This window comes from Hemiscyllium ocellatum, chromosome 45 (assembly GCF_020745735.1).
Source record: "Hemiscyllium ocellatum isolate sHemOce1 chromosome 45, sHemOce1.pat.X.cur, whole genome shotgun sequence".
NCBI lineage: Eukaryota > Metazoa > Chordata > Chondrichthyes > Orectolobiformes > Hemiscylliidae > Hemiscyllium > Hemiscyllium ocellatum.
Window position 1 is genome coordinate 9,558,898 of NC_083445.1, and position 25,580 is coordinate 9,584,477.

The 25,580-nt window shown below is 41.1% G+C and overlaps 1 protein-coding gene across 1 annotated transcript in view; it reads left to right on the forward strand.

Annotated features, from left to right (window-relative positions):
* Positions 1-4,738: 4,738 nt before the first annotated feature.
* Positions 4,739-25,580, forward strand: part of nfixb (nuclear factor I/Xb) — a 425,963-nt gene continuing 405,121 nt past the window's right edge. Inside the window, exons 1-2 of the mRNA XM_060855041.1 lie at positions 4,739-4,945; positions 5,188-5,284. Of these exons, the coding sequence (XP_060711024.1) occupies positions 4,935-4,945; positions 5,188-5,284 (108 nt within the window). The 5' untranslated portion in view covers positions 4,739-4,934. The remainder of the gene's footprint in view (positions 4,946-5,187; positions 5,285-25,580) is intronic.

The following is a 25,580-nucleotide window of genomic DNA, read 5'->3' on the forward strand; positions in this document are numbered from 1 at the left end:
CAGACTGGCAGTATCTGTGGAGGAGAGGGAAACAAAATTAACATTTAGATTCCTGTAACCCTTCCTCAGAATTAGACTCGAAGCATTGACTGTTTTTCTCTCTCCTACAGAATTTCATCAGCAATTTTTTTTGTTTTTTTTCAGACTATATAATTTTGGGCTCCAGAATTAAAACGAAAAAAGAGACTTTATTAAACATATTATTCTAATGCTTGGCTGTGGAACTATCTTACGTACATTTTCACGCTCTGGTCTTTGCTTCGAATTTGATCAGAGAACAAATGGTAACTTTAGATAGAGGTGGCGAGGTGATTGAGTGGTGCTTGTTAGTTGAACACGGCGGTTGCGAAAGAACTGAAGCAGTCGTGAGAAAGAGCCTTATTCGGTTGTGTGTTAACCGTGATAACATTCGTTTTTAACGATTTTTGAAAGGGAGTGTGTGCTTGTTGAGAAAAATACGAATATTCTCCAGATTGTGGCAATATTCAGTTTTATACCATTGATAATTGTGAAACAAAACATACCTATTTGAAATAACGTTGATGCAAACAATTTATTGTTAGACCGACTGAGATATGAAAAAAAATCGACAACCACTTGGAAACCACAAAATTGCAAGATTCAAAATACTTTCTTATAAATTTAAAACATTGACATAGAGGTCATTATTGTAAGTGAACCAATCCCGTGTGCCACATTTAAAACAAAGCCTGGGAACATTGTTAAGAAATTAAATAATAATTGTGCAGGGAATAAAAACAACATTAAATATGATCTCAAATATTTATGAAAACACGACATTTACAGAACATTTTGTCAGAACAAAATCACATAATTCATGAACAAAAAAGGTATTTTAATGCGTTTGAACACAGCGTTAAACACTGTGTAACAGAACTCCAGTACGGGGTTAAGGAGTAACAAACAGATCGGTATTTTAATTCTAAACCCACATAGAGTGCAGCTTTTCATTTTCAATACGTAAAATTAATATTAGTTACTTATATTATGGACACCGCTTTGAAAAAATAAAAGCAGCCCAGTATCAATTTCTTCCGGCGCTGAAGCTTCTAATTTAAAAGGTTGAATTTCGGAATCAAAGTAAAATCTTCTTGGCACAGTTATTTAAAATGTTTCTTCTTCGCATTCCATGTTGGAGTTTACACAGGAAGGTTGTGATTTAGATCGATTTGATATTCGCCATTAAGTTGTACAAATAACGAGGAGTTCAACAAGTTAAAAGAAGTTTAGGTGTCATACTAAGTTTTTATAAAGAAGCAGTTTAGAGCTTTAGAAATCTTCCGATAGTAGAATGGTTCGGATAGTTTTTGGCTCATTTCATTGCAACCTTCTTGAATATCTACGATGTGTGTGTATCATTGTGTATGTATAACTGTGTGTACGTGTATCTACATGTGGGTATCTCTGCGCCTGTGTATCTGTGTATGCGTATTTGTATGTTTCTGTGTCTCTGTATCTCTGTGAGTATCTGTATGTGTGTGTGTTGTGTATGAATGTATGTGTGTGCCTACCTGTTTGTCTGTGTATGTATCTGTGTATATTTCTGGGCGTGCCCGTGTTTTTGTGTTTCTCTTCGTGTGTTTCTGTGTCTGTTTTTCTGTTTGTGCATGTCTGTCTGAGATTGTATTTCTGAGTATGGAATTAGTATAATGGCGGGTAAAATGAAATACAAAAACTTAACCAAATCAGCATTTCAACAAATTTTTAAAACGTTTTAACCCAAGTTTTGAATCTGCTTCGGACACTGTTAGAGCTCTAACTCTATTGCATTGTAAAGTTCATTTGAATAAATTATTGCTAATAGCAAAACGAAAGTCGCAAATGCTGCATTTAATTAAATTGAGAACGTGTTCTGGAAATTTAACGAGATATCAACTAGGTAGGCTTTTTGCATGTAGAGAGAGAATAAGCTCTGAAAGTACATAAACTGAATACTTAGGAAAAAGTTTCAATTTAACATGTTTTTTTTAGTTGAGATTACTGGAGCTCGAAATTGGATATTCATCCAAACGAACATCTACTTGCAGTATGTCAGCCTGTCCAGAGCGTTTATGATATTGTCTGAAATCAACTTTGAGCACGGTACGTAACTAAAACAGTGGAGGTTTGGTTAATCTGTCTTGGCTTTCTCACCTACACCACCCCACCTCAACTTTTTTTCACCACTACCACCTTCAGTCCCCTTCTCGCGAAACCCTGCCGGGCGCTTTAAAACAAAACATCCTTCGCACAGCTCCTTACAAGCAGACAAAGCTAAACCTGGGGAGGGGGCAATTTTTCAAAAATCCACGCTGGCACAAAATTCTTTACTGGATATATTGGGAGTCAGCTACAAAGTCTACAAAATGAACCCATGACCAGTTGATTGCCTGCAGCAACTGAAATGTGTGGAGCTGAAAGGGTTAAAGGGTTTGAAACTTGTACGGAACTGTTGACTCCTTAACGCAATCCCTGCACATTATTCCTTAAATTATCGATCCGGAATTCATCCGCGTAAATTTCAATTTCATTCAGACAAAGGATAGTAATTTCCCATTGTGTTGAATCTGTTTTACAGTGGGTCAGTATTGCATAAACCGTTCTGTCGGGTAATCTCATTGGAAACTTTGTCTCTCCTTTACACGCCCTGTCGCGATTTTTAATATGTCCAAACCTCGAGATATAGCTGCCCATCAAATGTAATTTAATTTATTCTCTTTTACTTTATGAAAAATGCCAAGCGAAAGGTCGAAAGAGTCAAAAATTAGATTCAGCAAATCAGGCAAGCCATTTGAAAACTACAAAGTTTTTTTTACTCTCTCCCTCTCGCTAAGGTGCTTGGAATGGGAGATTGTCTTACTTCACTCGAGAGAATCATGTCGAGGTTGTCACGCTTTCAAAACCCATCCAAAAGTCCGATCCTATTCACAATATAGTGATTCCTGACTTTAAGCCCAAGAATACAGAGAAACTAGACAATATTTCTACTAATGCGCAGTAGAAAAAGCAAGAATAGCTGCTAGTGATTCTTCGTGGGATTTTCATTTTTTAAAAAAATCATGTTTTCTTATCTCTTAAAACGCCGTTATTAGTTGTCTCAAAAGAAACGGTAGTCGCCTCCTTCTTTACCCCTATTAAATAGCAAATGTTCATTACTAAAGTGATTTGACTGCGTATTGCTGTTATTATATCTGAAATGAAATACTGGCCAGTGAATCCATCAAATAACACTCTTGGTGTTTCTGTGATTTCGCCCCTTTTATTTTCAACACATTTATTTGCCATTTGCGTTTGTACCAGCGGCACTCTGGTGTATTCGGGGGACACTGCAGCACCGATAGAATCATCATCATCACACATGCTTGTCAGATGTATTCCCAGATGTTGCAATTTCCCTCTCCCCGCACAGTCCCTATTTGCCCTGTCTGCGGATCTCTCTGTACATTTGAAAACTGCTGGGGAAATTCGCGGATACCTGTTGTAAAGCGCAGGAGCACTGAAGCTAGTGAAATGTTGCAACTTTGATGAGTTAAATCCAATTGCAGGATTGGCGCCGGGTCCATCTCGGTGGTACACATTGAAGAAATTCTGTTGGGATACAACTTGCAGTCATCCTAATTCAGAATGTGTTGATTAAACCAGCACATCACTGTTTACAGTAACAGTAAACTCTTGGATTTTTAACAGGGGCTAAAACAGGTTTATTTAGTAGGGGCATTTTGTTTTTTTTGTAACAGTTCCATTTAGATAAAAGCCAGACATTTAGAAGTTTCAGGTTACTTTTGGAAGCTCAAAGGCTATCCACAATAGAACCATCAATCGACAAATTGTTTTAAAGCAAAGACAACGTAGTGAAGAAGGTTTGGGATAAACTGCAAGCATAATATCTAACAACTGCTGAGGTTGTGATGGTAAACTAAAGTCAACCTGGACAGTTCAGGGCTATATTTTAAACCGATTAATTTTAAAGTTTGCTATAGGTTTTATACACACACATATACAAATTGACTTCACTCACTGTTATCAAATCTGCATTCTACAGGGAAAAATTGGAACTAATTAACACCTCCCTCCCTTCTAGAGGACTGACACTATTAACTTTGTATTTTGTGGTGGTCACAGGGCGGGGGTGTCCTTTCAGGGAAACATATTTTAAGTTTTGGACGGAAATCGGTTCCCTCTGCTGGAAATAACATATTTGATTTGGATAGTCTGGTATCTGCGAGGCTGAACTTGTTCTCTAACGTTCACTGTTAACAAGTTGCCCTGCCATTGTCTCCTTCAACACTTAGCGCCGACCGTTTTCTCTCCCTCTACCGAAAAAAGGAGAAACAGCTCGTAATTTAGCAAACCTGTCAGCACTTTTGCAAAACAAAAATAACGCAGTTCAATTATTTGCACGCACCATTTGCGAAATCGCTCCTGTTTTGGTCTCTTTTTTCTGTTTGAACTAACACCACCAACCCCGCCCTCACCACCATGTCCCTTCGCTGGTTCTACCGGAGAACGTACGAGACCGAATGCACTCGCATACATTGTCGGCAACTTTCCCTCTGCGTCGCTGCCTCTTTAAAACAACCCCCAGTTCATGGCTTTTCACTCTGTAATTCTGCTCAAAAACATACACACAGGGACACACACAGACACAGCAGCTGCTCTCCCAGCGCTTATAGACCAGATGCAAAACAAAACACACACACACACACACACACACAAAAGTTATTAAACAAATCACGGCTCAACTCCGACACCGGAGCGGTTAGTTAGTTAGTGAGGGAAGTGGGACTTATCGGCTCTCTCTCAAACCCCCCCTCTCTCTCTCTCTCTGTCTCCCCTCTGCAGTGTTTGAAGAGATTTCTGTTCTGAGCACACAGACTGCTTTTCTTGACAATGCTCCGAGACGAACAGTGAGCCGGGAATGCCGCGCAACTACAATGCTGCAGAGGTTAGAATAACTTTTTTTTAAAAGAAAAAAATATAAAGAACAGTTTCACCGAAGCCGCGAAGGAAAAGGCATAACTTTAACCTGGGAAAGCCGATCCCAGAAAGGAAAAGACAGTGAAATGCATAGAGAAAAGGAAAACCTTCATGTGTCGGACTATTCGAAGGCAACTTTTGACTGAAATAATCTTTCTCTCTCTTTCTCTCTCGCTCTCTCGATGGTTTGGGACCGGCGCGCTTTATTAGACATGGACTTGCCTCCCGGACTAGGGAGTTTCCTGGATCTGCGGCTTGCAGTGGAAGTGATACAGTGATTTCTGGCAGATTTCCCCACACCACAATGGTACGTGTTGTGTGAATCGGGAATTCTCTTTCTCTCTTTCAATACTTTCTGAGAAGACTTTTTTTAAAGCAAAAAAACACCAGTGCAATAGAAAGTGGAATGTAAGCCCAGTTTAATACGCAGACTGACATCTGACACGTTTAAAGAAAGCACAAGTATTACGTTTATGAGATTTTGAATTTTGGGGGTTGAGAAAGGAATCTAACTTATTTTTTCCTACGGCCTCGTACTAGTTAAAGGGGAAGAGAAGGTGGCGGTGATGGTCGTGGAGATGTGTGTGTATGTGTGTGTGTGTGTGTGTTTTTTGGGTTGTCTAATTTGCTGCTAAATCGCCGCCTTTATGTTGTAGTGCGAAATGCTGCATATCCTTCTGAACGAAGCTAATTCTTCGCCCTCCCCACCCACAAGAATGTGCATTTTGATCACTTTTCCCTCTTTATTTACAAATATTGACGTGTAAATATTGCATGAATTTGCCTTCCTACCCCTTTTAAACTGACCAATTCTTTTTTGAAAAAAAAATCAAAATTCTTATTCCTTCAAACCCGAGAATGTATGAACCTCCATTTATTCTCTCCATGCAGACCATATAGAGCTATTCCATATAGTTTCATGCTATGAGATTATTTTAAGTCAGTTTCACTCCATAGGAAATCTGATGACATTGGCAATTTTTAAAATCAGTTTACCCGGTTCGTTCCTTATAATGTCCCGAGTCTATTTTAAAATGTATCCTTTCTTTGCGCCTGTCACTTTTGCACAGTATTTAGATCAGTCTCGTTTATTAGTAGTTTGTCTGTGTGGTACGATTTTATTTTGTATATTTCATGTCGAGAGACCTGTGTGACTATTTAGGTAAGCGTATTGGCTTGATCGCATCCGAAGTTTTAGCAAATAGGTGGAAAGATGCAAGTCTCGTCAACTGTGTATTTTTGCAAGAACTGTTTTCTCACGGGGTTCGGGGGAATGGCGTGGGGAGTGGTGAGGGTGGCTGCCCCAGAAAAGTTTCATAGATTGTGGTTCTGTCAGAGAGGACAGAGAAGAGATAAATATTTTAAAAAATTAAATATAATCCACCAACCATAAAACAGTTAAATTAAAAATTCCAGCCTGATTCTCTTTACAGTCTCTATAGCCACTTTCCTAATCAATTAGTACCTGGAGCAATTTCGCCGAGGTCGCATTGTTAGGCTGGCAACATTATTTTTAAAAATGAAATAAAATACAACTGAGGCAGTCTTGCAATACTTTGTGACTGAGTTTGATATCACCTTTGTAAGACCTGTCTTAGTTGTAGCCGGTCGTGTGTGTGTGATTTATAGACTGTAATTTACCTGTTAATTCATATTACATTTGTTTACTGATTCCGGGTTATAGTGCACGATGGTTTGCCATTTAGTGTTTTATGTTGCCCTTGCTTGTCTCTCAGTCAATTATTTTAAATTGTGGAGAAAGTTTATTTTTTCAGCCGTTCTAGTAAACCAAACAAGAACGCGCACTTTCTGATGGAGATTTTAATCACTTGCAGGCCTGCAGTTTAAGTGTAGCAGGCAGATCAAAAGGGAGGGCTATGTGATTGGAGTGGTGGCACATTGTGCGAATGCTTTCAGGAGCTGTTACGCCGAGAATGGTTTAAGTTTCGCCGACGCTGAATAATTGTTTTTTTTGTGTAAATCAGCTGCCTGTGTTAAGCCGTTTCTCCCTCTAACCCGCCAGCAGCATCTGAAGCGCCCTGCGTAACTGCTTTGGGGAAGAGGAGTTCATAGTGGTACGGCAGCCGAGTTAACCTGTAGACGCCGATTTTTCCTCATCCCAACCTCTCCTGTGCAGGGGGGAAGGGGCAGGATGACGAAAAAAAATGTAGTGCAGTGTTACCGAGTGTTACCAGGAACAGTTGGGTCATCTTGCAGGAAGAAATTATTTAATTCTTATAATTGTTGAATTTACAAATAACTTGTAGGTCACAAACGGGGGGAGGGGTGGGGGATGGTTGAGGGAAGCGATTGTTTAACTATTACCACTGATTAACATGAAGTTTGATTTATTTTCTGCAGTTTCAATATACTGGGAGGTAAATTTGAATGGTGCACAATTGCTGAAATTCATACACAGCGTGGTTTGTTGCAGATGACAGATTGTTAACTAACTAATTCCGTTTCTGCCATAGTTTTCATACCACAACAGTAAAATTCACTTTGGCCCATTTATTTCAGAGTGTTGAATTACTGGACAGTTTAGTTTAAAATTAAATTGAAGGAAATTAATATTGCAATTTTGGATGTTTTGCAGGGAGAATTTTAGAAGGTGTTCTGTGGGAATGGGACTTTTTTCATATTTTATACCTATACTTGAGAGACGTTCAAAATTGTGAATGGTCTAGGCAGAGTGGGAAGAGAGAAACTGTTCAGACTGGGGAAGGGTCAAGAACCAGAGGGCACCCATTTAAGGAAAGAAGCAATGGCAACATGAAGAAAAACATTTGCATTCAACACGAGAGTTCAGAGTCTGGAAGGAGCTGCCTGAGAATGTGGCAGATTCAATTGTGGATTTCAAAAGCGAATGAGGCAAGCACTTAAAGAATAAACACTCGCACCGATATGAGGGAAAAGGCTGAGGAGTCGATTTGATTGGATGGCTTGAACAGAGAGACAGCATGTATCTGATGGGATGAATGACCATCTTCTGTGCTGTGATCATTCCATGATTCTCCTCTCACAGGGCTTTTGCTCCTCTATTTTTATCCTTGGCCCACTGGTCCTGCATTAGTGGCTAATATTCAGACACTGCTGAGGGCATCTCTTCACTGATCCATGTGAATGGTGCAGGGGACATTAGTTATCCAGGCCCTTCACCGGCAAATGTTTCTTCTTTGTTCACATGATGTTGGTGTCTTTGACAAGGCCAATATTTATAACTGATCCCTTTGCCCTTGAGAAGGTGATGCTTAGCTGCCTTCTTAAATCATTGCAGTCTTGGGGGGATGTGTTTAGACTCACACACGCTATGCTGTGGGGAAGGGAGTTCCATGATTTTGACCCAGTTACACTGAGAGAATGGTGATGTATTTCCAAATTAGGCTGGTAAATGGCATGAAGGAGAACTTGCAAGTGGTGGTGTTCCCATGTATCTGCTGTCCTCCTTCTCGATTGCAGGTTTGAAAGTGCTCTGTTAGGAGCCTTAGTGAGTTACTGCAGTGCATCTTGTAGATGGTGCATTGCGCTGCTACTGAGTCTCAGTGGTCAAGGGAGTAAGTATTGAAGGTGGTAGATGTGGTGCCAGTCAAGCGGGCTAGTTTGTCTTGAAAGGTGCCAAACTTCTTATGTATTGTTGGAATACACTGATCCAGGCAAGTGGCGAGTATTCCACCAATTTCCTGACTTGTGTTTTGTAGATGATAGACAGACTTTAGTGAGTCAGCCACGACAGAATTCCCAGCATCTGACCTACTCTTAACAGTCAAATTATTTATATAGGTAGTCCACTTTAGTTTCTAATCAACTGTAACCCCCAGGATATTGAAAGTGAGGGATCGGTAAAGGTAATGCTATTGATTGGCAAAGGGAGGTAGTTACATTCTCTTTTGTTGTAGATAGTCATTGCCTGGTACTGTGTGGTATGAAGTTACTTGCCACTTGTCAGTCCAAGCTTGGGTATTATCCAGGTCTTGCTGCATTTGGACATGGAGTGTTTTAATATATGAGGAGTCACGAATAGTGCTGAACATTGTGCAATCATTAGTGAATGTCCCCCACTTCTGAACTTATGATGGAGGGAAGGTCATTGATGAAGCAACTGAAGTTGGTTAGGCCCTGGATATTACCCTGAGGAACTCCTGCAGAGCTGTCCTGGAGCTGAGATAATTGGCCTCCAACAACCACTACCATCTTTCTTTTTGATAGGTATGGAGTCATTGTTGGAGTAATGTGTCTCCTTATTCCCATTGTATCAGCTTTACTGGGGCTCTTAGGTCCATATATTGTCAAACTTGGCCTTGATATCACCTCACTCTCACCTTATCTGCACCCATGAAACCAGACAACGACTTGCCAATCTTCAGAGTGGATAGGAGAGAGAAGGGAATTTGTGGGCATAACTATCAGTTGAGGTCAAGGCAATGCTGACTGAAATTCCTGTGCTATGCAAAGATCTGTAATAATAACATTAAGATGAGAGTATATATCACCTACAGTACAGGAAAGTATTGAGATTGTGAGGAAGAACAGAGCAAGAAAATATATTTTGAGAAAATATTTCTTGATTTGCCTGCTAAAGACTGCGACTGAAAATAACACAAAAATATTGTTTTTGAAAGTTTATCTTCAAAAGTATATTCGAAGCCTTTCAGTTACAACCTGGAAAGGTTTTACAAATCCAATTGCATGTTGTTCAGTCTGAAAGTATTAACAATTTGAAGGTATGTTTGTTGATTGTTACTGGGCCTGTGTATACGTGATTATTTTTGTTATAGTCTCTGGTTTCCGATGATTGCTTCTCTCCCATTGTATGGCCTGAACAGTCGGAGAAATCTTTGCCAGTGTGACTTCTGAGTCAGCCCTCAGGAGGTGGGGGTCGGAGGAATGAACCACGGGGCTGATGTCCCTTCTGTGATGCCTGCTGGGCTACATCCCTCGCCACCATGCAGCACATTTCTAGATGGGCAGGTTGCCATTCAGGAATGGTCGTTTGGGGTCACAGAAAGTGGCAGGTGGAGTACCTTAGTCTTGCCAGTCTTACATGCCAGCTTCCTTCCCCCACCCCCTGCAGTGCCTTGCTTTCAAATCCTTTGTAGCTGCCTGTGGCTGCCATCTTTCTCATAGCTTGGGCAAGCATTGCCTTCAGGGGCTTTAGACATCTCCCACTGCACTGGGCTGCTCACAATGCACTAGCAGGAGGAGTGCATCTGTAAGGACAGAAGCAGTTCTGCCAATTTCTCTCCTTCCCTTCCTCCCCCTCCCAACAACCTCCCCCCCCCCCCCCCCCCCCAACCACCACCACCGTTTGTGCTCATCATAGTGACCCTCCACTGCCATCTGCTGTGTTATCTACCAGCCACAAAATAAAGGATAGGGTTGACATAAAAGTTTTGTTTTCAAAAGAAAAGGAATGAGGAAAAAATATACACAAGGAAGATTGCAATGCAAATGCGATAGAATCTAAACAGATCATCTCCACTCCAATACATACTGCGGTACAGAATGTGGAGTCATTATGACCATCTGTTTAGATGCTATCATGCTAACTACAGCAGAACTGCAAAGCCACATACATAAAGACACACGCACACACTATCTCTCTCTCTCTCTGTCGCAAAAAACCTCCATTACAAGGGGCTTCTGAACACAGAATAGCAGCCCTTCAGCATCAATAGTGAGGCATACTTGTGCCAGCAGTCCCTCCGCTGCAGTCCTTGTGAGTGAGTCAACAAAACATTATGAGAAATCGCCTCATTCTCCCTTTTCTTTTGCTACGGTATGACAGCCTGCAACATGGACCTTTCTGGATTTGTGACCATTGCGGCATTCCTTTGTTATCTTTGCAAGCAGGTGGGAGTGGGGCAGTTGTGGGGGGTGGGGGAGAGGGTGGCTAGGGTGGTGATGTATGGGGTTTTGGGAAGCTTTGAAATGTGGGGATGATTGAGTGGTTGGACTTGAGAGAGGGGTTGGAAGGAGGTGGGGAAATGGGTGTTTACTGGGAAAACAAAATCTCGCAAATAGCCAGAAACACCATCAAGCTGCCATTATCCAGGATTGCACAGTAGCAGATAGATTCCCTAATATGAAACCACCTGATCTGAGGCAGCTGCTCTCAAGCATCCCAGTGGATGCAGTGGCAATAATTTAAATAGTAAATTTTGTATAATAACAAAATCAGCCTGACACATGGGCAAATGGATGCAATGAGGTAATCTCATACACTCTGATTAAAAATGGCAAAGCCTTGTTTTTGCCAGCCTTTAGCAGACTGGCAGTGAAAGCATGTAAAGAATCAGGATCCTCTATGTCTCGCATGGAGCCTATAGCTAGAGCTGTGTTTTCGATTGAAAAACATTGACGCAAACTGCACTGCAAATGTGTCCTAATATAGCCAAATCAAGTTTAAGATAGAATATTGAAAAAATATTGAGTAAGTTCCCAGGAGTGGATGGAGGGGAAACCTGCCTTTTCTGCAGTGTTGGCTGTTTTGGTGTGTTACAACATCCATTCAGCAATTTCATTCTGTCTTGGCTGCATGTTCTCCCTTCAGATGGCTTTTTGAAACAATTCTCAGAGCTTGGGGGTGAGGAGGGTGTCGTGGTGGGGGGAGGGGGTGGGGAATGTGTGGAGGAGAGGGGGAACAAACGGAGATAATTAATGAAGTGCAGTTACTTGTAACCCTGAGGTCCTTAGATCACTCGAGTTCTGGGTTTTGATTACGTAAGTGGGGCATGACTGAATGGTTATTAGGGGAAGATCCATGCTTCTCCAGATGGCCAAGGTAAAATGGAAAGGTTGTGTTGATGAGTTTCTCCTGCACATATCCCGGTAGCATTGAGAGAGCCTAAGGACTGTGGATTCATACGTTGCCATGGCTGGTATATTGGTATGAGATCCTTCGACAGCACCTTCCAATCCCATCATGTCTACCACCCTGAAGAACAAGGGCAGATGTACATGGTAACACCTCTCTTGCAAGTTCCCCTCCAAGCCATGAGCCACTCTGATTTAGAAAAGTATCGCTGTTCCTTCATTGTCATTGGGTCAAAATCTTTGAATTCCCTACCTTAATTGCATTGTTGGTGTACCTTCATCCCAAGAACTGCAGTCTTTCAAGAATGTAGGTCATCATCCCCTTCTTGAGGGCAGTTGCAGAAAGGAAAAACTACTGGCCCAGGGAGTGATGCCCTCGTCCCATGGATGAATGAAAAAAAAATAAGAAAAATAAAAATCAGGTAGAGGAGTAAATTATTTGCACTCAAACTTCTCTTGCTGTCTCTCTCTCTCTCTCTCTCTCTCTCTTGCTCTATTTCCTTTCTTTCCTTTTTCAGGTACATCAACTGCTGTTGGTCATTCCAACTTTCACCCTCCCCCACCCCTTTATTTGAAGCTTCAAATACACTATTATTTTGCATTGGATCCTTTTGCCCTTTGCATCAGCTGTAACTTATTGAGCAACTTGTCTCCGCACCAGAAAGCTGTGGCTTTAAGTCCCATGAAGAAATTTGAGCATGGCAATCTAGGCTAGCACTGCCAGTACAGTACAGTAATGAAAGAATGCTGTGCTGCCTGAGGTACTGTCTATCTAGCACTCTCAGATGAGATGTCAAAGGTCCCAAGGCCTCAATTTTGCAGAAGAATTGAATTGGGAGGAGTTTTTTCTATGTCCACAACAAGATTTAAAGAATTCCTTCAGAGCAGACAGGGGCCATTCAGCCCATTGAGTCTGCACTGACACTGTGAAGACCATTCCACCCAGACCCCACATTTTCCATGGCTAATCCACTATCCTGGACACTCCAGGACAATTTTGGCACGACCACTCCACCTAACCCACGTATCTTTGCATTGTGGGAGGAAACTGGAGTACCCAGTGGAAATCCATGCAGATATGGGGAGAACATGCAAACTCCACACAGACAGTCACTAAGGGCTTGAATAAAATCGTGGTTCCTAGTGCTGTGAAGTAGCATTGCTAACCACTGTACCACCATGCCACCATATCACTAAATTAATTGTATTACAAAATAATATCGGGCACTATCATATAGCAGCTTTCTGAACAGAAATTGGCTGCTTTGTTTCTCTCATTACAGCAGTGACAGCACTTCGGAAGTACTTTAAATCAGTTCAAAGTGTTCTGCAATATCCTGAGGTTCATGGAAGATGCTACAGAAGTACAAATCTTTCCATTAAATCTTCCTTTCCATGAACCTATGGAATTATCTACTGCAGAGGTTTGTACAGAATTTTCATGGAAAATACTAAAGAATGAAATCAATAGATTTATGGACACTAAAAGCATAAGGAGAGAGCAGGAATATGATATTCAGATAGAGAATTGGCCGTGATCATATGAAACAACAGAGCAGACTTGATGAGCTAAATGGTCTACTCCTCTTCTTATTTTCTACATCCCTAAGAATCCTCAGTTTATTGAAATCAAGAGCATCCTACACACATTCTGCCCCAAGTCTTTGAAAATGGCAATCTTTTTGCTTGTCGCAGTCATCCATTCTTCCCTCAGTCTTTTCAAAGCACTAATCATGAGGCCTTTTGGGCAATACTAATCTTGATCAGCAGGAAAACAATCTACCGGCTTTAAATCAACAGTGGTACTCTAACAATTCTTCTCTCACAAGTTCAAGTCTTGCTCCTGGTTTTGAGCATATCATTTAAACTGACACTTCAGTGCAGTAAGAATGCTGAGATATTGTTTACCAAGACTTCATCTTTTTTTCTCTCTGCCTCTTTTTTCCTCTTGAATTTACGTGAATCCAGTGGGTACTGATTTCGATCAGACCTTAAAATAGTTTTATTGGAATTGCTAGTTATTTTAAGATATGATTGGGAAGGTTCCTGTTTTAGGGTGGGGCTAGTTGGTTGGAGGTGTTAGTTTCATTTCAGTCAATACAATTGTGTGTGGCAGATGCCATTAAATGTGGCAACATGGAGTTAGGAAATTCCAGTTGTTTTTGCATTAAGCAGGGATCCATGTAGAAAGGGTTGGAGGAAGGAACAGAGTTGAGGGATTAATGAATCATTGATTACAAATGCACAAATAACATGATATATTAAAAGGAGAAGCAATCAGAATTCTCAGCAAGGACAAATTCAAAAAAGAGAGTACTGAGATTGGCAGAGGATGATCTGACTTTGAAGTCTCTTCCAGCTTTCTCCTGAACTGGATGCAGAAATGCTTTGTTTCACCCAGAAAGCAGCGCAGTCAGGGGATACACAACAAGGAGTTGTACTGTTGACTGGATGGGATGGGTTTGAATTGGTCGAATGGTCTTTTACACCTCCCTCTCCTTTTCTGTAGGTATGTAGCTCACATCATGGAACATGGCCCTTCAACCGCATTTGTCAAAACTTCTGGGCTTGAGATTTGTCCGACCTGGCAGGAGAGGGGCCAACTGCAGAAACAAGGAGTTAACACCCAGTCTGTTGGATGAGATGGGGACCTGAAGGCATGGGATGGGCACCACAGTTGTTTTTGGGAATGTGATGGAGGTGTTCCTCTAAATTTCCACATTAGCCAACCCTAAAATTAATATGAGCTTCTTGTTGACTAAATTATCACTGGTTTCATCATTTGTATATCTTTTGGTTCTCACAAGTATGAAATAGACATAATTTAAACTGAAGATGCCAGAGCTTCATTGAGTTGATGTTTTGCTGAGGTCTGAGATGTTACTCAACACATGACTGCAGTGTAGCAGTAACTGTGGCATTCTCAGGACAATTAGGTCCTAGCTCCTTACAATAAAATCACAGTATAATAGCTCTCTTTCTTCAAAATAGATAGAATGCCTTTATCTCAGTATATTTGTTCCAATCATTAACTCCCTTTTCCAAAAACAGAGACAATTTATAAGTAATCTGAAGACCTTGAGAATCTGTTTCAGCTTTTCTCTTCCCAAAATATTATTCATGGCATTGTTTGGTAGAATGTTGTACCTCCTTCTTATAGGGTTGACATCAATGATCTCACTGGTGAGTTGCACATTGTTGGTTAGTGACATGGTTAATAAGTGATCTTGCTGGTTAGTGACTTAGCTGGTTATTGACATTATGAATTAATGTTGCTGCTGGTTAGTGGGGATATTGTTTCATGACATTGTTAAGTAGTGATGTTGGTTGTTAGTGATATCGTTGGTTAATGATGCTGGTTAGTGATGTTGCTAATTAGTGACATTGTTGGTTAGTGATTTTGCTGGTTATTGATGTTGCTGGTTAGTGATATTGTTGGTTATTGATGTTGCTGGTGTTGTTGATTTTTTTTCTTTTATCCAGCTCAGCCAAACATTGAACACTGACTCAGGTTCTTCTTATTTGTCCACGGGCTTTGGGCTTTGCGTATATCTTTAAGTCACACTTTGACCAATAACATTTACAGGCTTCCAGGCTATTCATGATTGGATCCTGTATGTGTGCATTTTGTCTTCTCAGCAGTTCAGACAGGGGTTTTACAGGTTTTGTATGTTGACCCACTTCTATTATTACTTGACACTTTGAGGGTGCATCTTGTTTGACAGAATTGTCTTATACTTAGAATATAAATAAAACTCTTAAGATTATTTCATGCCAGCTTTGAGAACCAGTTGTAAATATAGGAACAGGAGTAGGCCATTGAGCCTGTTCCACCATTCTAGATCAAGGTGATCTTCTCCCTCAATGCCATATTCCTGAGCTATACCCATGTTGCTTGACATCAATTGTAACAAGAAACCTGTCAATTTTTGTCTTGAACTTACTCAATGACCGAGCCCTCAGGGGTAGAGAATACCATATATTCACTACAATCTGAGTGAAGGAGTTCCTCTCCATCTCAGGCTTAACTGCTTTTCTGAGACTGTGTCCTCTGGTTCTAAACCACATAGCCTGGCAAACATCCTTTCTGCATATACTCTTTCTATTCCTTTAAGAATTTGGTAAATTTCCAAGAGATCACCTCTCAATCCTCTAAACTCCAGAGAATGCAAACCCATCCTTCTTAATCTTTCCTTGTATAATGGTTCCACCACCCCAGGTATCAGTCTGGTGAACCTCTGCTGCAGTCCCTGTGTGGCAACTATATCTTGTCCTAAGCAAAAGGCTCAGAATTGCACACAATACTTCAGGTATAATCTATGTTCTATTGAAGCAGGACTTCTTTGCTCCTGTACTCAAATTGTGTTCCAATAAATGTAACATGACATTTGCCTTTCAAATTGCTTGCCAGCTTTTGGTGACTTATCAATAAGGATATCCAGAATTATTTGAGTTTCAATACTTTCCTATCCCTATTTTTCAAAGACGCACTCTGCACCTCTCTTCTTCCTATCAAAGTGGATAACCTTACACTTAATCTATTTTATATTCCATCTGCCAGTTCTTGTCCAGTCATTCAACCTGTCTAATTGCCCTGAAATCTCTTTGCGTACTTCTGACAACCTCCATCAAATCTGTGAACACTAAAATCAGTCACCACACCCAGATATATCCTATGCAACATTTTCAGGTCTGTTATAACACACCTCTGGAGGAAGTGGGACTTGAACCCAGACTTCCTGATTCAGAGGTAGAGACATACCACTATACCACTAGAGTACCTTGATCACTGCATCTATACATTGACATAGATTGTTCCCAGTTAATGATCCCCCGGTACCCCATGTGGCACAATGGTAGTGTCCCTATCTCTAGATTATTAAGGCTGGGATTCAAGTTCCATCTTGTCCCAGAAGAGTTTCATAACACATCTGAGCACATTGATGAAAGAATATGTACTCAACTGGTTATAACATGCTAACCTAAGAATTACCCATTTATTCCAGCTTTATTGCCTATTAACAATTGTCAATCTATGCCAGTATATTACCTCTATGCATTTTACATTTTTTTACTAACCTCTTGAGTGGGACTTTATCAAAAGCTTTCTGAAAATTGAAATAAACCACATTCACTGGTTTCCCTTGAACAGCTCTGCTAATGACATCTTCAAAAAACTCTATTAAGTTGGCCAAACATGGTTTCCCATTCATAAGTCCATGTTGACTCTATCCAATCAGAAAATTATTTTCTAAAAATTTCTGTAATCACAACCTATATAATAGATTCTCCTATTTTTCCTGTGTTGCACATCAGTGTAACAAGGTAAGTTATCCCTCACTTTCTCTCTCCCTCCTGTCATATTCATGGGGTTACATTTGCAACCATCTTCAGGCACTATTGCAAGAAAAAACAGAATTAGAATGGAGTGACAGTAAGACAAGGTTGCATTTTCCTTTGCCTATTGGCATTTTAAGGTTTCTTCTCTAAATCCACTGATGGTGATGATGTTGAAACCACATTCTTCGGCAAATCCCTTCAGTTCTCTGGTAGTGAATGGGGTTCCATTAACATATTTTATTCTTTCAGTAATTCCTTGCATGGTGAACAGAATTCATGCTACAGAAATGTTTGTTGTGGCTCCTAGGTCTTCCACCTTATGGTTCTTTGAGTAGTATTCTGCAATTGTGAGGTTTTTATATTGCAAAAATGTACTTTATTCAGAAAAGCTGTTATGTACATACACAGTTACTGAAGCTTGTTCTGTACAGTCTTTGCACATGAAGAACAAACAAACATTGGAATTTGGCAATCCCCACAGTTTTAAAAACTTAAGGCATTTCTTACTTACACTAGACAATATTTATATACATTTGAGACAGCTAGCGGGTCTCATAACTGAACGGACCACATTGTAGTTTATCAGAAAGACCTTAGGTGATGGTCTTTTCCCAGTGCGTCTTGGCGTCAGCTGTCCATCTCCTCTTTTGGACTGTGTTGATGTACTCCTGGAGCATATTGCAAGTAGACGTTGTTGAAGAAATCTTCTGGGCTCACTTGCAACTTTTAGATGAACGGATGAAGAAACAAGTAAGTGAGAGGAAAAAATGTCAATTTCCTAATGGGGGAGTTAGTCTTGCAATTACTTGCTCAGAATCTTTCAGATTGTTTGATCTTTCTGACCTTCACATACCCTGTGCATTCACTCATTTGTTCCGGTTGTAGAAGGAGGTTATTTGGCACATCATAACAATTGCATGATCAGCATGCTCTGAATACTCATTAATTCCTGCTGGAATCATGCTTAAGGTTGCAAACCTGACTGTGTACAAGTTATATACACCTAGCAGAGTAGACGTCTCCTTCCAAGAAGTAAACGCTCCTTCAGTAACTCAACTTCTTCAGAAACAAGGCACCACTTTGTGCAACCATGAAGCCTGACTGTGTCAACCAGCTTGTGAGAAGTCTCAGTCATTGCCCATAGTCCTTGCTATGGCACACCTCTGGAGCAGATAGGAAGCACTCAATCATGGGATGTCGATTTGTTCTGGCAGTATCTGTGGCGTGCAATATTGTGAGCTTGTCTTTTTCAGTTAACCCATTTTGTAATCCAGGTTGCGCAGATCCCCAAATAACGTGATTTGGCAGACATTCATCTATGTTCTGAAGTTTGTATTTCTCAAGCTGCATTTTTCAATTGTGTTATGAAATAGTCAGCCCTGTTCACCTGATTCTTGCCTCAGGTCTTGAAATTCAGATTGAGGATTGAACTTTGACTGGAGATGGGTGCTGAATGTTTCAAAAACACTTTGCCTGGAGTTTTGCGATTGCCTTCACATAATTTCTGGCTATTAAACAAATTTAAACCTCTCTTCTCTGCTCACAAAATGAAGTAGTTGAGCCTTTTCTCTTCACTTGAGCCTTTTTAAAAGCTACTGAATGTTAGTCTGCACTTTTGTTTAAACTTCTCAGTTGCATCTATGCCATCTTCAGTCTCCCAATTTATTCTGGGTTGGAGGTGTATGTTCATTGCTGCTGCCACAGTCATTATGTTAATGAATGATTTATTTAATTTTTCTTGCCCTTTCTGGCACTAATTGAGTTTTATTGAATCACAGAATCATAGAGTCATAAGACACAGAAACAAACCGTTTAGTCCTCCTCATCCATGCCAACCAGGTTCCCCAAACTAAACTAGTCCCATTTGCCTGCATTTGCCCCATATCCTTCTAAACCTTTCCTATTCATATACCTGTCCAAAGGTCCTTTTATATGTTGTAATTGTACTTACCTCTACCACTTCCCTGGCTGTTCATTTCATATGTACACCAACCTCTGTGGAAAAAAGCTGCCCTTTAAGTCCCTTTTAAATCTTTCCCTTCTCACCTTAAACCTATGCTCCCTAGTTTTGAATATCCCTTTTCTAAGGAAAATACCTTGACTATTCACCTTATCTATGCCTCTCATCATTTTATAAACTCCGATAAAGTCATCTCTGAACCTCCTATGTTCCAGGGAAACAAGTCCCAGCCTATCCAGCCTCTCCTTATAAATCAAACCCTCCAGTCTTGGTAACATCCTTGTAAATCTTTTTTGTACTCTTCCCAGTTTAAAAACATCCTTCCTATAGCAGGGTAACCAGAACTGAACACATTTGAATTGATCCTTAATTTTGTTCAAAATGTTTGGGTTCATACTCACAGAAAACCCACAGCTACTGGTCATCTGGTTCCCATAGTTTTGAAATGAGCACAAAATGCTGCAGTTGCATTGAATATTTTTCTTTCAATTTCTCACATGGACTGACACATTGTCACTCGGCACGTGTTGTGCAGCAGTAGCTGTGGCCCCCGAATGTAAATTGTCAGAACAATTAGTTCCTTGCTCCTTATGAACAACACGACAATCCAGCTGCTATTGACTGCACTGAATCAACGTCAGAGATTCAAACTGTGAGGAATCAGTGGTTCAAGGCAGAAAATTACACTAAACTTTAGAAATCCCTAGTTAGGCCTCAACTTTGGTGCTGTGTCCAATTCTGGGCACCACTCTTAGAGAATGGTGCTAATGCCTTGGAGACAAAGTTAAAAATCACACAACACAGGTTATAGTCCACAGGTTTAATTGGAAGCACTAGCTTTCGGAGCGCTGCTCCTTCATCAATTGGACCTGTTGGACTATATAACCTGGTGTGTGATTTTTAACTTTGTACATCCCAGTCCAACACCGGCATCTCCAAATCATGCCTTGGAGACAATGTAGACAGCATGCTTGGAGGAGGAGGGCGTCACTCTTATGGAGAGATGAGTAAAATTGAATTCATTTCTTTAGTGCAGAAAGGTAAATGGGAAGTTTAGTAGAAATGTTCAAGTTGAAGTGTCTTTGTAAAGCGTGATTAAAGTGCAGTTGTTTTCACTGGTGAGTCAGTCAATAACCAGAAAGTGCATATTTGAGGTAACTGGGGAAAAAGTGGATCTGGTAGCATTGTGATAATGAAACTTGAGTAGTTAATTCTAAGGCCGTGTGGAATGTTTTGGAGGAAGAGTTCAAATTCCTTTTGGTAGCTTAGGGAATTCAATCCATGGATTAAAATGCTAGCTTCAGAGTGAAGGGATGACCTTTTAGAACTGGGATGAGGAGGAATTTCTTAGCCGGAGGGTAGTGAATCTGTGGAACTCATTGCAGCAGAAAGCATTGAGGCTGAGTTACTGAATGTACTTAAGACAGAGATAGCTAGGTTCTTGATTGGTAAGGGGATCAAAGGTTACGGGGAGAAAACAGGAGAATTAGGTTTAGAAACGTATCAGCCATGATTGAATGGTGGATCAGACTGTATGGGCTGAATGGCCTAATTCTGCTCCTGTATCTAATGGTCTTATGATCATGAAGCTATTTGAGTGGATTGAATAAATTCTTTAAATTTACGAATGTTCTTAAGGAAAGGAAGTCTGACATCTTTCTTTGGCCTAACTTCCGTGTGATTCTAGACCCACATCAATATAAGACCATAAGACATAGGAGTGGAAGTAAGGCCATTCGGCCCATCGAGTCCACTCTGTCATTCAATCATGGCTGATGGGCATTTCAACTCCACTTACCCGCATTCTCCCCGTAGCCCTTAATTCCTTGTGACATCAAGAATTTATCAATCTCTGCCTTGAAGACATTTGGTTAACTCTTTACTGCCCTTCAAATTGGCTTCACAAGCCAGTCAACCTGATGAAGGAGAAAGCACCATATGCAATGCCTAAATTCAAGATGTCTATTCACCACCACCTTCCCAGGGAAATTAAACATTGGACTCGCTCGGCACTACTTACAAACCAAGAATGAATACAGAAAAAAAAATTCAACCAATTGGAATGCACTGCCTGAAAAAGAATGTTAGAAGTGCATACTATTCCTTACAAAAAAGAATCCATTTGTAGAGCAATGGGAAAAAGAGGAGTGAGGTGAAACAATGTTTTAAAAACCAATTCATGGGATGTCATGGCTAGACCAGCATTTATTGTCCATCTCCAATAACGAGTCAATCCTCATTGCTGTGGATCTGGTGTCACACATAAGACACACAAGTAACAGAAAGCAAAGAACTCTGGATGGTGAAAACCTGAAAGCAAAACAGAACTTGCTGGAGAAACTCAGCAGATCTGGCAATATCTGTGGAGAGAAAACAGAGTTAATGTTTTGAATCCCGTGACCCTTCTTCAGAATGTCTAAAGAAGGGTCACTGAACTCAAATTATCTATGTTTGTAGACCAGACTAGGTATTTCTTCATTAAAGACATGAGTCAAACAAATGGGGTTACAGCAACCAAAAGTGGTTACACAGTTGCTATTGAACCAAATTAATTTTTAACTTCCAAGACTCACTAAATTCAAGCTTTACCACAATGGGATTTGAACTCATGCCCTCAAACATTGTTTTGTAGCTCTGGATTACCAATCCAGGGACAATATCACTACAGCTCACACCAATGTAGCAGATCAAAATGACCTACTTCTGTATTATAAGATTCTATGATTTGACTATTGCAAATCCTTAGCCATGCAAGCAAAGATTCTTGTGAAAGAGGAAACTTCAAATTTTGCAAAATATGAAACTCTGTGAAAAAGGAGACACACCAAAAAAAAATGACATTTATGCATTTAGTGGTGGCTTGGCAGTGCTTTAGCTATGTAGTAGATGCAGAATTGTGGTGGGTGAAATGGCAATATAGATTGTTGAAATTGAACTTAGGTAGAGAGTAGGTTGCTGTGCCTGAAGCTAGTTGCTGTGATTGTTTTGACATTGCACCAAACTTTTCCTACTGTTGCTAACATAAGTATGGTTCTCCCTAAAAATGCTTCTTAACTTCCTGTTCCACTGTTGTGTTGTAACAGAGAACCCCACTAGATGTTTTGTGTTTATTTTGACTGTCTGATAGGCAAGCAACTAAATTTTCCTGATTGAGAGGATGAAATCAAGCCACCACAGGACTGCTTCCACATCAGAGCGAGACAACTGGCAAAGAGCCTCTGACAAAATGTGAAGTTGAGAAGGTGTGACCTCAGCTGATATGGGAATTAACTCATGTGGTTAGCATTATAAGTTAGCTGTCCAGCCAACTAAGCTAACCAGCCCTTTGAGAATAGTGTGTAGTTAATAGTATAACTTGGGTCTGTTGGCGTTTTCACCACTTTTAACTGAACAGTGGTCTCTGGTTAACACTTGTAGCATTACAGAGCTGTTATAAATAGTGGTGTGCCTATAATCATCTTGTTTTTCTGGGATGGCACTGTAGCTTGTAATTGAGCTTATAATGCCTAACAGCTGTGATAAAGGTGCATTTTGTTTCTTGTACGGAGAGTGCACTTGGGCTTCATGGATCAATGCTACTTTTTAAAAAATAAAGTTGTAAAAGTTAGTATTCTTAAATCTGCTGCAAATCTCAATTTATATCAGCTTCATCAAGAGGTTACAACCCACAGTTCAACAGCTGTCCCCTTCTGTGACATGACTGGCCAAATAAATGCCACGTATCCAAATATGCCTCATCTCCCAGATTGGACATTAATCCAAGAAATATGCATCTTTCTTTTGGAGAGGAAGTCGAGGGGAAATGCACTCATCTGACTGTATTGCTAAGTTATGAGGATTGAAAATTCTCATCCTTGTGTTCACATCCCTCTATGGCCTCCCCATCTCTGGGACTTTTTCCAAATCCACAACATTGTAGTTCTCCAATTCTGGCCTTCTATGCATTCAAAATTCATTCACTCCACAGGCTGTCAGCCTCTAAAAGTCTGTCTTGCCTCTCAAAACTTGGTCCATTTTCCAGAACTAGGGGTCATTGATTAAAATTAAGAGGATGCCCATTTTAAAACAGAGATTAAGTCTTTATTTTCTCTCATAGAGTTGTGAATTTATGGAATTCTCTTCCTGACAAGCTGATGGAAGCAGAGTCTTTAAGTATTTTTAAAGCAGGGACCAATAGATTCTTATCAAACGGGCGGATGAAAGGTTATGAGGAATGGGAAGCACTGCAGATTTGTAGTTACAATCAGATCTGCCACGCTTTTATTGAATGATAGAGCAAGCTCAGGGGGCTGAATGGCCTTCTCCTACTGTTTGTTCATATGTTCAAAAGACTTATATAAAAAAAAAGCACCTCTTTTTTGGTTCTCCAGTTGCTTCTTCCAATGCCTCCTCATGTGACTGGATGCAAACCCTGCTCCTATAAAGCACCTAAGTCTTCTTAATACATTTAATAAATGCTGTTGTGGTTGCGACTGCTAGTCCTTCACCCTGTAGTCTGAGACATAGTGCAATGCTAATTTTCTGATTATTATAGGATCTGAGTCTACACAAGTGCATCTGGGTGATAATAGAGTGCAGGACACAATGTTACAGCTGCTGAATTTGCCAGAGTTTGTATCTAATCCTCACATCACAGAGTAGATGCATGCTAATGTGAATAAAGTTGCTAATCTTTTATTATGATCACCTCAGATCTGGAACAGCATATCAGCACTATTAAAATCTTAAGTGGGTCTAACTATCATGCACACTTTAAAAAGGAATATACTACAGTAGGACCTCAGGTATCCTGACATCTCAAGGCTAGCAGTGACCTGCAATTTTAAAATGGCCACAATAAATGTACAATATTATTCTTCCCTTCTCCCTGCCTCCATCAACCAACACCTTTCTGTTCCTCTGCTAAAGGTGCAAATTCACATATGGGCTGTTGTTCATGTTCCTGTTTGTGGAAAATCAGCTGATGTATTGACCTCCATTGAGACAGCTATGAAAATTCAGACACCCTGAGAGCATTAAAGGTACCATACAATGGCAAGTCTTCTTTTGCTTACAGGTAAATAATTTGTCAATGCTAACTATTCAGGCTCAGGAATGGAGAAAATGGATGTGTTAGAGAGTTAGCTTTGATTAGGGCTCTCTGAAGAAGACTGGAGAGAGGTTCCCTGCTCTTGCTTGAAAAGAATGCCTTGAGAACTTTTATGTTTTCTCAGGAGGGTGGGGAGGCGATGTCCTAGTGGTGGGCTGTGAATCCAGAGACCTAGGTAATGTTCTGATTTTGAATCCTGCCAAGTAGATGGCAGAATTTGAATTCAAAGAAAAGCTCTGGGAATAAGAGTCTAATGATGACCATGAAGCCATTGCTAATTGTCAGGAAAAACACACTGGTTCACTATTGTCCTTACCTGGTCTGGCCTACATGTGAGCTGCAAATGTGTTGCTGGTCAAAGCACAGCAGGCCAGGCAGCATCTCAGGAACAGAGAATTCGACGTTTCGAGCATAAGCCCTTCATCAGGAATAAGAGAGAGAGAGCCAAGCAGGCTAAGATAAAAGGTAGGGAGGAGGGACTAGGGGGAGGGGCGATGGAGGTGGGATAGGTGGAAGGAGGTCAAGGTGAGGGTGATAGGCCGGAGTGGGGTGGGGGCGGAGAGGTCAGGAAGAGGATTGCAGATTAGGAGGGCGGTGCTGAGTTAGAGGAAACCAACTGAGACAAGGTGGGGGGAGGGGAGATGAGGAAACTGGAGAAATCTGAATTCATACCTTGTGGTTGGAGGGTTCCCAGGCGGAAGATGAGGCGCTCCTCCTCCAGCCGTCGTGTAGTTGTGTTCTGCCGGTGGAGGAGTCCAAGGACCTGCATGTCCTCGGTGGAGTGGGAGGGAGAGTTAAAGTGTTGAGCCACGGGGTGATTGGGTTGGTTGGTTCGGGCGGCCCGGAGGTGTTCTCTGAAGCGTTCAGCAAGTAAGCGGCCCGTCTCCCCAATATAGAGGAGGCCACATCGGGTGCAGCGGATGCAATAGATGATGTGTGTGGAGGTACAGGTGAACTTGTGGCGGATATGGAAGGATCCCTTGGGGCCTTGGAGGGAAGTGAGTGTGGAGGTGTGGGCGCAAGTTTTACATTTCCTGCGGTTGCAGGGGAAGGTGCCGGGGGTGGAGGTTGGGTTGGTGGGGGGTGTGGATCTGACGAGGGAGTCACGAAGGGAGTGGTCCTTGCGGAACGCTGATAGGGGAGGGGAGGGAAATATATCCTTGGTGGTGGGGTCCGTTTGGAGGTGGCGGAAATGGCGGCGGATGATACGTTGTATGCGGAGGTTGGTGGGGTGGTAGGTGAGAACCAGTGGGGTTCTGTCTTGGTGGCGGTTGGAGGAGCGGGGCTCAAGGGCGGAGGAGCGGGAAGTGGAGGAGATGCGGTGGAGGGCATCGTCGATCACGTCTGGGGGGAATCTGCGGTCCTTGAAGAAGGAGGCCATCTGGGCTGTGCGGTGTTGGA